Here is a 13,468-nt window from a genome sequence, read left to right on the forward strand (position 1 = left end):
AAACGGGTCACACGAGCGTAATAGCTAGACGCCTGGAACGAGCGCCGTTTATAAAGACGGCGTTATCCAAAACTAATGCACACTTCTCTACGCCCCACCACTAATTTGTACACATATCATTCCCCCCTTTTTTCATTTGACTGAATCTTATAATCGATTGCGTCTTCGCTGATTGATATTCCTCACAGTCGATCTGCTTCCTTCATATTACAGATAGATGGTTGTCCCCACTAGGTTGTTTGACGACCTTGAAGACGGCCGGCCAGACAACTTAGGTGGAACCTTGGACATTCCGTCCAAAGGATGCCGATACAGTCCATCCTTTTGCACCCCAGCGTTATCGTCAGCGCTATCGGCAAAGCGTAGCGGCTTCCACAGCCCTTCCACTACCTTCTTTTCAGCTACCGCGACCCCAAACCCATCCCTTCTCTCTAGAAGCAACGAGAATTACCTTTATCTTTCACTACAGCTGCACATGAGCGATCATTCATCCTTCTGTGAAACCAGGTCTATGTCATCTCTCTCTTCCTTTTCCAGTTTCAAATCTGCATCCACCACATCTTTGTGCTGTTCCGTGTCCGTCCTCGAATGTGACATTGATGCCCACCCGCTTTCATACCACGAGTCGGACGATGAGTCTGCCAGTGACGACGATGCGCTGTTTGATTTCCTGGTTTTCTCCCCGCAGCCTAAACTAGCCTCCGAGGGGTCAAACACCGACTTGGAGTTCGTTAAAGCGAGCACTGCTGCCCATCAGCGCGTTTCAAAGTTGTCTCTCAGCTTGCTGAATGGTAACCGCCAAGGAGCCGTGAAATCCTTGTCGCGGTCCTCCTCTCTCTCCAGTGCCTCCTCTAGATCTTTATCCACCATCGAGACCCTTGAGTCACTTGTTCCACAGACAAAGCGCCCCGCTTCCCCTTCTAGTATTGTTTCCTCGTTCTTGTCCCAATCTTTCAAGAAGCTATCGGATGCTGCTGCCGCATTAACGGCTAGCCAGGCTCGCCAGCAACTTCTTGTATCCGCTCCACTGGGCACATCACCTGACCACGCGCTATTGGGCTTTACACCACGTATGACTGATGACAGGCTTCCATCGATCAAATTAACCACCTGGAAATTCGATGAGACGCCTCTTCTATCACCCTGCTGCAAACCTGGTGACAAGGGCAAGAAAATGAGGAGTAGAAAAAACCGTGAGCCGCGGGTCAACTCTAGATTCTTGCGTGTCTACGCGCACGACCGTGCCGCTAAGCGTGACGGCTATCTCTTGGTTCCAGAGATGAACAAGTTAGTAATTGACATGTACATCAACAACACGGAAGACGAGAAGCGCGAGCTTCTCCACAAGTTGACAGAGATGTCTAAGGAAAAGTTATGGAGCAATGTCATCCTCCAACCCCGTGACGATCCGCTACCTCCAATGCCATACGACGACGATTTGAAGAATCGTGCTCCCTACCAGAACAAGGATATTTTCATGAGCAAACAAAGCATGGTCCGACCGTGGGGTATCAGGAGGGGTAAGACCTGCGTGCAATATACTGTCAAGGGATGGGCTAACGAGAGATGGGTGCCAAAGGGTATGAGTGACATGGTGGATGACGATGAGTAGCCATCGTCTATTTTTTATGTGGGTTTTTATTTTGGGTTTGTTCGGTTTTACCCTATGGGGCCAGGTGTTTTATTTGTATTTATCTGCACCTAATCTATATCTAATATTGAAACAATCGTAGGCCCAAGGTTAGGTTACGGTGGTTTAGAAGTAATATCGATGTCACGTAGCAATTGCAGATGAAATAAAGATTAGCTATAGAAGTAAGGGAAGGATTAAAAGCAAAAGGAGGTAAGTGGAGAATAGTGGTTAACCAGATGGGATGAGGTAAATTAACAAGTGCAAAGGAATGAAAAAAAAGTAAGAAAAGAATGTGTCAAACAGGCATACTTTTCTCTGTATCTCTATGGGCGTGTGGCGTAGTTGGTAGCGCGTTCGCTTAGCATGTGAAAGGTCTCGGGTTCGACTCCTGACTCGTCCATTTTTATTTTTCCTGTGTCTAGTGTCACGAACCCTTTACATGACCACCCAGTAGGTAGTCTCTTACTACATCCCACTCTTTGTAACCATTTCCAGACATTGCTACACTTCAACGCTTTACCTTCCAGCAAATAATCATTTCCTTCACCATTACGTGAATGTCTATAATATTGGACCAGCTACGAGACCTAGTGACCCAATCCGCAAAGAACGACCATCAGCTCTACCGAAGAACTAAGCACCAGTTGCTCTTGCAATCGCTCGACCAGTACCCCACGTTTTCTCCTTGGCTTAACGGGCAAATATATAGGCACTGGCTTACTAAGTCCTCCCAACAGAAGAGATACATGCTCATCACCGTGGCCGTTATTGCTTCTGCCTCCTTGTACATCATTCTTCCATCCCTTTCTCACATCTACAAGTCAAAACAGCAAATCTCGCAAGAAGAGGATATGTTTCAGTCAAAAAAGCGGGTTGACAAAAACACTACCGGCTTCATCAACCTCCGAAACGACTGTTTTGCCAACAGCACCATCCAGGCTTTAGTAAGTTTATCCGGATTGGTGGACTATTTGAATGAGGTGACCACGGCCTACGAGGCCTTTTTAGCGGATAATCCCGTTAAACGTGCCGAACTCTACCGGGAGACCAAAAAGGACGACCCTGTTATCCCGTTGCATGTGGCCCTTGCTAAGCTCTTGGCAGAACTCCAGAAGGTCACCACCAAGGTCACCACCATCTCTGCGTGGTCGGTATTACACGTTTTAGAGCGCATTTTCAAAGCAAAGATCTCCCGCAACCAACATGATGCACATGAGTTGATGCAGCTCATTTTTGAAACCCTTGAAAATGAAAACGGGGCGCTAAAGAAATTGGTGGCAGATTCTTCTGGACCTCATACAGACGGCTCCTCAAATGCATCTCATTCGGATAGTTCTCCGCTTCCCTCTTCTCTAGATGGCTCAATTCTAGATGGTAGATCCTCAAATGGCTCGCCAATTAGTGCTCCAGATGGCTCAATCCCTCCATTTCCCTTTGCTGGACTCCTCATGAACCAACTAACTTGTTTGAGCTGCTTGGGCCAATCGAAGCCCACGTTCCAACACTTCCTGATTCTTTCTTTACCCACGCCACACGAGTCACTGACGACGCTTGATGACATCATGCGAAGAAACGAGGTTGAGTTGATCGAGGAATACGGCTGCTTGCGCTGCCAATTGAACGCCTTATTCAAGGCTGAGCCATACAGGGAAGGCGAATCCTGTCCGGAGAGACAGCAGCTATATGTGCTCCATACCCAGGATCTTGATGTGAACGCTGACATTCCGGAGCGCTTGGTGGCGTACATGGAAGCTTACACGACCCCCCATTTCCGCTTGGCGTCAGTTAAAACCACGGTGAAGCGTGTGGTCCAGATCGTGGATGCTCCCAAGATCTTTGCCCTCCATTTGTCCCGTTCCTTGTATACCAGTGCCGGCCAGTTAGTGCGAAACAGCTGCAGAGTCTCTTTTGACGAACGGTTCAGTTTCAACATCAACGGAAATTCTGTCAAGCAGATGATGCAGTATAGGGCAGACGAGCTGAGGGTGAAGGCGTTGAAGGCTAAAGTGTTAACAGAGGAGGCGGAGGAAGGTACTGACGCAAATACCAAGGTAGACGACGCGGACGAAAATGCCAAGGTGGAGGACGATTCTGAGGATGAAGATGCGATTGAGGAGGATCAGAATAGAGAAACCGACGCGGAAGGCGACAGTGACAATGACTACGATACCCATTTACTGTCCTCCCGGTCCAGCTACCGTCTCAGGTCCATCATAAAGCACCAGGGCACGCATTCCATGGGTCATTACGAGTGCTTCAGACACAAACCCATCTTTGTGAAGGACCCCAGTGGGGTCGGTGCTTTGGTCGTGTTTCCCAGCTTAAAACTCCTTGATCCTAGCGATAGTAGCTTCTCCAGACACAACCGGCCCTCGTTTTCGGGTATGGCATTGAATAACTTCAGAGTTAACAAGGTCATGACGTCTCTTGAGACACCGATTTACGAAACGCCATTCAGTTCTCCATTCTCTGGGTCTCCGATACCTGAGGATGGCTCCAGGTTGAGAGCTCTTTCCAACGTTTTTTCTTCCAGAAGGTCCAGCGTGTCTCTGGGAAGGTCGATGCTCCGCAACAGTCCCTCGGCCACGGATCCAACCAGTGTTTCGCTTCAGGAAGCTTCTGACCCGCCACCAAAGGCCAAGTTTAAGAAGTTAGCCACCTATGTGAAGTACCCGTACTGGCGAATCAGCGACTCCCACGTGACCGAGGTTTCCAAGAGTGATGTTCTCTCCGAGACCAATTCCGTGTACATGTTGTTCTACCAGAAGAGTGATTAACCAGATAAGAGAAAGGCTCCATCTAGACTCTGACGTATTTATGATGCACTCTTTTAGCTGCTTATGCATCTTTATGGATCGCAGATATGCTTACTACTGTTCCTAGTTTTCACCCCTTATGGAGTGACTATAATTAATCTATTTGACAGCAATCTAGACCATCTTAGAATTACGGGTTGGGACAGTCTTTTAACCTTTTAAGCAATGGAAATTCGATTAATTTTTAATCCACTTCGGTCTTGCCTTAGGTGACACCTCTCCCATCTGAGAATAAGAGTAACAAAGTCTGGAGCTATTGGTCAACTGTCACATACATGTGCACGTGCCCATTTTAACACTCTAAGAATGGGACCGAGAACCATCATTTATCGAGAACCTTATCCAGAATTCAAATAAACCCATAGTTTTTCAAACAGGGTTCGTTAAATTCTGGTACCAAGATACCGTTGGATACGTAAATTTGAAACCTTCTCCGGAAGATTCTTAGCCTCTCCTGCACCAAAGCAAATTTATCTATCAGCGGCGTTTTCCTTTTTCAGGACCATCAAAACTATTTCAGATTCGCTCCGGTCTCCTTTCCATTGTCAGACTACCATTATTGAGCCAACATGGATACCGATTTGTATGAAATTTTGGGCCTTGATTCGTCTGCCACTGCGGCGGAAATCAAGAAAGCGTACCGGAAGCTAGCATTGCAATACCATCCAGACAAAGCCGCTGAGGGGGAGAGAGAGGAGTCTGAGTTGAAGTTCAAGGAGATCTCTAGCGCTTACGAAATCTTGAGCGATGAGGCAAAGCGCGATGCTTATGATAACCGTGGGTCGTACCACGACTACAGTCAGGGCGGCCACGGCTCCGATACCCCTAACGATTATGGTCCCCAGGACTTTTTCAACTTTTTCAACGGAATGAACGGCAGCGTGCCACAGGGGCAAGCGCCACAGCGTTCCGCAAAGACGGAAAATGCCGAGTTGGATGTACAGGTGTCGTTGGAAGACTTGTTCAAGGGCAAAACCATCAAAATTACATCCGCCAGAAACATCATTTGTGACAAGTGCCATGGTACCGGTGCCAAGTCTCACGCCAAAACCAAAACCTGCTCCATCTGTGCCGGTAAGGGTAGCGTGGAGAAAATTGTCCGCGTCGGGCCGGGTATGGTGTCGAGGCACTACTCCGATTGCGTCAATTGCAAGGCGACGGGTAAGATCTTCAGAACCAAGGACAAGTGCAAGAAGTGCGACGGGAACGCATTGGTTGAGGAAACCAAAATTCTCGAGTTTGTGGTAAAGAAGGGGTCTAAGAACGGTGAGACGGTTGTCTTGAACGGTGAATCAGATGAGGCGCTCAATAAAAAGGCCGGCGACGTCATCTTGACCGTGTTGGAAAAGCCGCACGACACGTTTGCGCGCAAGGGTGACGATTTGTTCTACAACCTTAAGATCACGTTGACGGAGGCGTTATGTGGGTTCTCCAAGGTTGTGTTGAAGCATCTCGACGGTAGATCCTTGAAGATTACCACACCTAAGGGCAAGGTCTTGAGGCCGGGGCACGTGTTGAAGGTGCCGAAGGAGGGGATGCCGATCAAGGACAGTTACTTCGGAGGCAGGGGCGACTTGTACATTTTGTTGGATATTGAGTTTCCTCAAGATAATTGGTTCTTGGAGAAGAACGATTTGGATAGAATGAGCGACTTGTTACCGGAGACGTTGTTTAGTAAAAGACCGAAGCTAGAGGCTGTCGATGCCGCCACCCAGGAGGTTGATTTTGTGGTAATCAAGGAGAGTGAATTGCCGGATATCATTGAAGAGGAGTACGAGGATCACGGCAATGAACAGTACTACGAGCAGTACGGCGGTTCCGAGCCCCAATGCCAGGCCCAGTAAGGACATGTAAATAGTAATGCCATTAAGGTGGAAAAAAGGCCGAATAGAGGACATTATACGTAAAATTTGTAAAGAGTACCGGGATTTGGTTGGGCAAAGGGCCGTCAGTTCCAAGTTCCCAGAGATGGATCAGGGAATATACGAGGCGTTGATATAACAGCAGGCATGGGCATGCAGAACCAGTATCAGAGAGTTACATACGATTCTGAATCATTCATCTAGGGCAATTTTAATCTATATTTTGATTAATTGCAGCTCATCTCGTGAGGGTTATGGCATAGGTATATCATTCCAACCTTATAGAGGATACGGCATAATGTTAGGCAATGTCTCTCAGGCGTGATTTAGGTCATATTTTAATTATCTACCCTAACAATGTGTGGATAGGGGAATGTTGCTGAAAAAGTCCTCAGCCTCCAGTCCAGCTCTAATTTAAAGCGGACAAGAGCTACCATAACAGTTAGCTAAACCGACTTTTAGGACAATGAATTTCCGTAATTTTTTTTTAAAAAAACCTGGAAACTTACGAATCAGCCAGACCCGTTTCGTTGATATTAGAGTCTATGTACATATAGTATGACTCTCGCTTATATACTAACGCATCATAGTGATACAACACCTATTCAACAAAAGACTAAGCTTAGGAACAAAACCAGTCTGTTACGTATTCCAGATTGAGTAAGATCTCAACATGACCACGGTCTAATTGCGCAGACATATGCCTACGTTAATGATAAATTCAGGTGCTTGCAATTCTTGTATTTTCGGAAAGATATGAAAATTCTATAATAAATATAACTAGTAAAACGATACTTAGCCTACGTACACCCCCACCATGCAGCTGTCTAACATGCGCTCCACATTGACCCAGGCGTGGTACTTGTTAAACAACAAAGTGCCCTCCTTCCCGGCACACTTCATTAACTCCTCTCTGCCCCCGGGGTGGAAGTCCAAATAGGGGGTTATGTTGTAAACTTTGCCCTTAATAGTCGTCCAGCTGTCTTCGTGGGTTCTATGCTTCTTCAACTCTTCCTTGGTCACACGCAACGGAAACGCACTCGGATGAATGCCACGCAAATTCGCGCTGGAATTCTTTAGCGCAGCCCAATCTAAGGGAGAATGACCCGGCTTTAATATCACCTTGGAACGTGGTCCTTGGGTTGTAGCAGCCCTCTGGGCCGAGTTGAGGGCTGGAAACACGCCGCCGGGCGGTACGCGACCAGGCACTGGGACCCTTAGCGTGTTGGAGGAAGTGGAAATCGTGGTCCGGATTCGGGACTGTACATTCTCAAGGTGTTTTGGGGGATCTCTGCCAGTCATCGAGGAAAATTATGGATGAGCGACAGGTTGAAAGGCTGATAAGCTTGTAATTATGAATTCAACATCGCTCCAGCATAAGTGCAGGACAATCTTCCAAGCGGCTCTGTCTCTCATATTGTAAATGTCAGTGACCCATGACTGTTAAAGCGTGGGTTAAGATATATCCGGATACCTGAAATAGCAGTTCGTTCTCGATTTTGATAGCAGAAGAAAGTGTAATTTTAGGGCATATCACGTAATTAGCATCTAGTAAAAAGCACCGTACACTTGGTTACTAAAGCCGTATAAAATAGTTGCTCCAGTATAGTCACTATATCAGCACTAGACTCTTTAAACAAAGTATAATTTTTTTCCTCTTTAAAGAGTGGAATCAAGAAATGCAAATCGAAATATCAGATCGTTTAAAAATCAAGAAGTAAGTCCAACTCTTCGGCAGCGATTTCCTGTAGTGGCGCATTTTCAATACAAAACTCGTCATCTGACAATACCTGGCTGATTACGGGAGTTATATCGCCCCCCAGAGTCCTGGATTTATGTGGCGTGATTGCATGCTCATAGGCGACCAACACCGGACTGCCGATGGGCGACGAATATGATGAGAGTCCCTCAAAATCCACGGTATATTCGGAGCTCGGCATGCCGGTTTCAGGAAACTCCCACTCACGATCAACCGTTGACATGGAACTGGTGCGTATCCCATTCAGCTTGATCGCCGCTATGTCCAAGTCGTCAATCGTAAAGGCATCCACGGGCACATACGGGAGTGCCTCCTCTCTGGCGGTGGGCACGATCTCAATTTCATCTGTATATACCCTCAGCTGTACCTCCTCAGTGTCCATAAGCAGAGATAATAGGTTTCGCGAATACAGCGTGTTCAGACGCGTGGCTTGCTTTTTGACCGGCGAAAGCGAGATGACATCGTCAAACTCTGAGAGAAGGTTCTTGTTCGTGCCTTTGAGCGGCGTCTGGTACTTGAGTCGGCGCCGCTGTGTCGAAGATCCCTTTATGGCGCTGTCCTGGTCCTTCTGCACGAAAATCTTCTTAGCCAAACTGTTTGAGCTTTTCTCGAGGTTGAGGAGCAAGCTCGATGATTCGCTGGGACTGGACCTAGAAGGAAACAAGGCCTGCTGTGTATTTCCATCTTTTCCACCCAACGGCACTCTCGACCTGTTCTCCTGGTTCGAAAGCTGGAGCTTTTTCTGTGATAGCTGCTTCTGCCGCCTGTTGTTATCCAAGTGGTGTGATTTCAAGGGTGTCTTGAATGTGAGCTTCTTCGGCTGAGAAGCCGTATTATTTTCCTGGTCAGAGAAGCTAATAAGCGACATTAGATACCTCCCTAAGTGAAATTGTGAGTAGATTGCGTAAAGAGGCGGTTTGTTTACGGGAATCAAGAAGTTGTAAGCGCGTGTTTTGTGTAGCGTGCTCTGGTAGACAGACGACCTATGCCATCCAAGGGAAGGGAATCTGGAGCTAAACCTATCCCCAGACGTGTGAATATTATCAAAAAAAAAAAAAAAAAAAATAGAAATCAGAATTAATATAAAAGTAGCTACGTATTGTGGAGTACCCCCAGTATATCGACCTAAAACTAGCCTTTTTTACACGTTTGTATTGATATATATACAAGAGCTCAGCGTGAGACAGCTAAACTAGAAATTGATGGCGATACCGGGGCCAGACTTTGAGGACAAAATAACCTTGTTGAGGACACAGGTCTTGTTGCTGGCGGTCTTCTCGGTAAGCTCTCTGATAGCGGCACTAGCACAGGTGATGTTTTCCAAGACCTGCTTATCAGAAAAGCTGCAATTGGCAATAGGGAAGCACAAGTAGTGCTCCTTCTGCTTGAAAGGCATAGAGCCCTTAGCGCTGCCGATGGCGACCGCGATATCAGAAATCACGGTGCCCTTCTTAGCACTTGGCATCAAACCCTTAGGCCCCAATACACGGGCAATTTGGTTCAACTGCTGGGCAATCTCTGGAGTGGCAAACGCCTGCTGGGCGTCGAGAGCCTTACCGTCCTTGACTGCCTGGATCAATTCGAGCCCCCCAACGACGGAGCAGCCCAATCTCTTTGCTTCCTCGGCCTTTTCTGGGTCGGTTGTGAATAATGCAATTTTGGTCTCCTTCAAAGGATGCGGTAACGCAAGCGAGCCTTGCAACGGCAAAACACCCTTGGAGGCGACGATGGTGGCTTGCAAGGTTAAGGTGGTGTCGTAGGACGATTTGCCAACCTCAAACGCTCTCAAGTATCTCATGGCCTCCGGAATGGTCATATATAACGGATGTGTCTCGATCGGTGTGGATGCTTTGATCTTTAACTTGTTGAATTCCTTGATTTCCATCTTCTTCTTGGCATCCTTTGCGTCCGCCTTCTTCTTCTTCAACAACGCGGCCCTAGGGTCGTCCGCCAATTTGACCCCGGAGAGGGACAAGGCTCTGGAGGCCCCAACAGTTACCTTCAAGCTGTTCACGGTGGTTCTCAACATACTTATGGGCTAAGCTACTGTATGGAGAGTGAAATCTTTGGGCGTAGCAAAATCATTTTATGCGTTTTGCAGAACGTTCAGCGTCAACTGAAAAATTCCGCCGCTTACATAAGCAGCCTTTTGGTGAATTTTTCACCGTATGTTACAAGGACTGAAAAGGGTTTAGGGTTGGTGGATAGTTTGATAGCAGGTTACTTATCCATCCGCCTCGATTCACAATGTTGAGATTCTCCAACGTACTCAGAACTGCTTCCAATGTGGTAATGTAAGTATTGTCAGGGAGGACTTCAGAGATGATACGATCGATGTCGTACAATACCGTAACGATAATGCCGTTAGTGAAGCCATAACGAGGTATCAGACGGCCTTACTAGAAATGCCATTATCTACATGCCGAAATATACTAACATTGCAGTGCTTCTACCCGTCAGTTTTCTATTTTGACCCAAACCGGCATCGCCCCGGCCATGCGTCCATCCTTCTTGGCCCCTCTTGCTCCATCCATGACCACGGTTCCAGCTAGCCCGCTCGCTTCTTTACTCGGTGGTTTAATGCAAAAGAGATTCAAAGCTAGAGGTAATTCGTACCAACCAAGTACCCTTCTCCGCAAGAGAAGATGCGGCTTCTTGGCCAGAATGAGATCCAAGTCTGGCAGAAAGATCATTGAGAGAAGAAAGGCCAAGGGTAGATACTACTTGTCCCATTAAGGAACGGAGTTAAGTTTTAGCCTGCAACGAGCAGTAGCTGGATGCTGTCCGCAGGTGACGTGTATATATAATAGAATCAATGTTTAATGAAGTGGATGTAAAATAGTATTGTCGCGACAAGACGTGTCTAGGAGATTAGGATGAGTTTATACAGAAAAGAGTTTAATTTGTAGAATATTATGCGGATAGAGATTGTATATTAAAGGTATGAGTGGATCTGAACAGATTTCGGATAGACCACTGAGAGATGGACCGTACCGTTATTGCCCTGAAAAATCACCAATCCGCATTCTTATCAGCTTTAACTCCAGATTATTCCATGGTCAACAGACCTTAGAGGTTCTTCAAAGCTTCTGAAGCAGTTCTTTCCTCCTTTCATTGATAAGACGCGTACGGAGCTTATTTCTATAAATATTCTCGCAAGTTCCCCAGAAAGAGTTGTCAAAACTGTTGAATGCAGCGTTGTCATAGTATTGCGCTATAATGGAGGATGTTATAGCCTTTTGCTTGTCTCAGACAGCCTTTGAACCAGAATTAGTATGGATCAACTGCAACAACAGGAAGAACTCGACTCCAATCCTCTGAGATGGTTTCTAAAATTCGGTGCGAATTCGGAGAAGCTAATTGTCACTGGTTCTCAGAGAAGCGATAGTTTCGACCAGGGCAGCATTGAAAACTTCTAAGATTCTGAAACTAGTGTATTTCACGGCCACCGGCCCAAGGTGGGAGGGGGCTTCATTGCATTGGCGAAGGGAGTGTTTAAACCTCTCGTTGGATTTGAAAGTATGACCAAAACCACTAGTCTTGGCCATATAAGTGCAGTAGGACGTAACAATATACAGAATTTCTCCGTAATCTTTGTGTCGGTTCCTCTGTTTGCTCCAGAGCTCAAGTTGTTCTGTTAGTTTCCCCCACGCGGGGTAAACATTGACATATTTCACTTCGAAAAAGTGCTAAAACAGCACTACTAGAGTATTTCTTATGCTCTAAAACTCTTATTGAAATCAATGATCGATACTAATATAAAATAAGTCACAGTATACCGACAGCACGTCCTCAACGATAGAAACCTCGTTAATAGCAATTATGGTTCAGGTCACGTATATTTAGTGCCGTGAATTACACTATCAGAGTAAATATCAAACCCACGATGCGGCACATGTATCTCAGAAAAAAATTACAGAAAAGTGAAAAATAGCTCAGCGATGCTTTTCAGAGTTAGCTAATACCATACGACTACACAACTTTTCACCATGTCTACCGGCTTCCGTCCTCGCAGACCTGCTCCGTCTGCGGTCACTGCGCCAACTACCGTCCACATCACCAACTCCGTTCCCCTCAAAAAGGAAGACGTCCAGAGAGCGTTAGACTCCTTCCTCGAAGACACGGAAATCAACTCATTAGACATGGGCGCCAGTCTCAGTACAGCTAATGCCGATCCAGCCGGTTCCGGCGCTGCTGCATACTTGAGCCAGTTGAAGAGAGTGCAGAGGGAGTTAAGAGGGTTGCCTCCAATGTTGCCAGAAATGGCCCCAGCCTCCGAACACACAATGAACAAGAAGATCAGATTCGACAACAACGAAGATGTTGAAGATGATGGCGAGATGCATGACGCTGATGTTGCTGAAGCCACACCAGCCGGTGTTCCGCTCTACGCCAACGGGACTATCAACAAGGAAGAACGTAAGAGATTGAAGAAGGAGCGCAGAAAGGAGGAAAAAAAGAAAAAGGAAAGCGAGGAATAAACACAACAAAGCCCTCCTTTCCTGGCTCTCGCACACCCATCGCATTGACCATTCATCCAGATTACCTGTTTAGCCACAACCATGGCTTGTATAATATTTAACGCATCTCATCATGTATTTTAGCCGTATGTAGAGAACCAGCAAAAGAAGATGGAGACGATTGGGGATTTATTCTACGTTCGATAGACAATTCATCCCACGATGTGGTTTACGAAACACAAGTTCGAAGCCAGATTAACTTACCCCGTTGGGGTAATAGCTTTGGAAGCCCTACTTTATTTATGTTTAGGTAAAAGGCTTTTCTTGCCTACGATTTTGATGTACAAGCTTTCAACTCCAGTCAGTATTATAATACAGTTCAAATGTCCTATATACAGGGCCATGCTAACCCTCGCTCTTACTGCGATCTTGGTCCAGCAGACTAGCGCAAACATGGTTATTGATCGAGTCACCCAGAGTCTTAGTTTTAGGCTCGATCAGGGGTCATATTGAAATCCACCAATGTTTTTCGGATTAACCATTGATTTCTTAGGTAGTAACTCAAACTTTGCTTTGTCAAATAGGGAAAATACCTTGTCGCTCCGTGGATACTTGGGTATTTTAATGCGAATCCCGTGCAAACTGTAAGCGCATATTGTCTTCCGAATGAGCCAGTACTTGCCCTGTGTTTCCAATGTCGGGCCGTTTCAGGCGTGAGCAAACCCTGGAGCCTGGGACGTTAAGCACCCACCCAACCATTCCCTTAACACGTACAAAAAAGGAACCCGTTATTATCAAATATTTAACTATATATTAAAATACTAGACTTTATTTGTGGAGAATTTGTAGCTCACACTTTCCCAACCCTTCCTCACCTGACATTACAGAATTCCGTGCGCCGTAGCAAGGTGACTCAACGCGCATTATCGGCTGGGTGA

General features: G+C 46.4%; 9 protein-coding genes and 1 non-coding gene across 10 annotated transcripts; 7 read left to right on the forward strand and 3 right to left on the reverse strand.

Annotated features, from left to right (window-relative positions):
- Positions 1-511: 511 nt before the first annotated feature.
- On the forward strand, positions 512-1,612 carry BABINDRAFT_6009 (uncharacterized protein; the record flags this gene model as incomplete). Its single annotated transcript, XM_019132340.1, has 1 exon — positions 512-1,612. The coding sequence occupies one exon, from the start codon at positions 512-514 to the stop codon at positions 1,610-1,612; it is 1,101 nt and encodes a 366-aa protein (XP_018988479.1).
- Positions 1,613-1,960: 348 nt separating this feature from the next.
- Positions 1,961-2,033, forward strand: BABINDRAFT_t31. The gene has a single exon. It is a non-coding gene; the product is annotated as a tRNA-Ala (tRNA).
- Positions 2,034-2,119: 86 nt separating this feature from the next.
- BABINDRAFT_159600 (putative ubiquitin-specific protease) lies at positions 2,120-4,590 on the forward strand. Its single transcript, XM_019127763.1, has one exon. It carries the CDS (start codon positions 2,191-2,193, stop codon positions 4,408-4,410), a length of 2,220 nt encoding a protein of 739 aa, XP_018988480.1. The 5' UTR covers positions 2,120-2,190; the 3' UTR covers positions 4,411-4,590.
- Positions 4,591-4,976: 386 nt separating this feature from the next.
- BABINDRAFT_159602 (uncharacterized protein) lies at positions 4,977-6,358 on the forward strand. Its single transcript, XM_019127764.1, has one exon. It carries the CDS (start codon positions 5,019-5,021, stop codon positions 6,291-6,293), a length of 1,275 nt encoding a protein of 424 aa, XP_018988481.1. The 5' UTR covers positions 4,977-5,018; the 3' UTR covers positions 6,294-6,358.
- Positions 6,359-7,112: 754 nt separating this feature from the next.
- On the reverse strand, positions 7,113-7,493 carry BABINDRAFT_26159 (uncharacterized protein; the record flags this gene model as incomplete). The annotated part of the gene is made up of 1 exon (XM_019131372.1): positions 7,113-7,493. A coding segment is annotated over one exon (381 nt), but the record flags the coding sequence as incomplete, so codon positions are not given.
- Positions 7,494-8,014: 521 nt separating this feature from the next.
- On the reverse strand, positions 8,015-8,938 carry BABINDRAFT_164860 (uncharacterized protein; the record flags this gene model as incomplete). The annotated part of the gene is made up of 1 exon (XM_019130289.1): positions 8,015-8,938. The coding sequence occupies one exon, from the start codon at positions 8,936-8,938 to the stop codon at positions 8,015-8,017; it is 924 nt and encodes a 307-aa protein (XP_018988483.1).
- Positions 8,939-9,187: 249 nt separating this feature from the next.
- BABINDRAFT_179120 (mitochondrial 54S ribosomal protein uL1m) lies at positions 9,188-10,099 on the reverse strand (the record flags this gene model as incomplete). The annotated part of the gene is made up of 2 exons (XM_019131079.1): positions 9,188-9,991; positions 10,070-10,099. The coding sequence occupies 2 exons, from the start codon at positions 10,097-10,099 to the stop codon at positions 9,263-9,265; spliced, it is 759 nt and encodes a 252-aa protein (XP_018988484.1). The 3' UTR covers positions 9,188-9,262.
- Positions 10,100-10,121: 22 nt separating this feature from the next.
- Positions 10,122-10,897, forward strand: BABINDRAFT_159604 (mitochondrial 54S ribosomal protein bL34m). Its single transcript, XM_019127765.1, has one exon. The coding sequence runs from the start codon at positions 10,603-10,605 to the stop codon at positions 10,804-10,806; it is 204 nt and encodes a 67-aa protein (XP_018988485.1). The 5' UTR covers positions 10,122-10,602; the 3' UTR covers positions 10,807-10,897.
- A 1,128-nt stretch (positions 10,898-12,025) lies between these two features.
- Positions 12,026-12,674, forward strand: BABINDRAFT_11464 (uncharacterized protein). The gene has a single exon (XM_019126869.1). It carries the CDS (start codon positions 12,060-12,062, stop codon positions 12,549-12,551), a length of 492 nt encoding a protein of 163 aa, XP_018988486.1. The 5' UTR covers positions 12,026-12,059; the 3' UTR covers positions 12,552-12,674.
- BABINDRAFT_81658 (uncharacterized protein) lies at positions 12,652-13,097 on the forward strand. The gene has a single exon (XM_019132743.1). It carries the CDS (start codon positions 12,753-12,755, stop codon positions 13,041-13,043), a length of 291 nt encoding a protein of 96 aa, XP_018988487.1. The 5' UTR covers positions 12,652-12,752; the 3' UTR covers positions 13,044-13,097.
- The last annotated feature ends 371 nt before the right edge of the window (positions 13,098-13,468 follow it).

Source organism: Babjeviella inositovora (genome assembly GCF_001661335.1).
Source record: "Babjeviella inositovora NRRL Y-12698 unplaced genomic scaffold BABINscaffold_1, whole genome shotgun sequence".
NCBI classification, from domain to species: domain Eukaryota; kingdom Fungi; phylum Ascomycota; class Pichiomycetes; order Serinales; genus Babjeviella; species Babjeviella inositovora.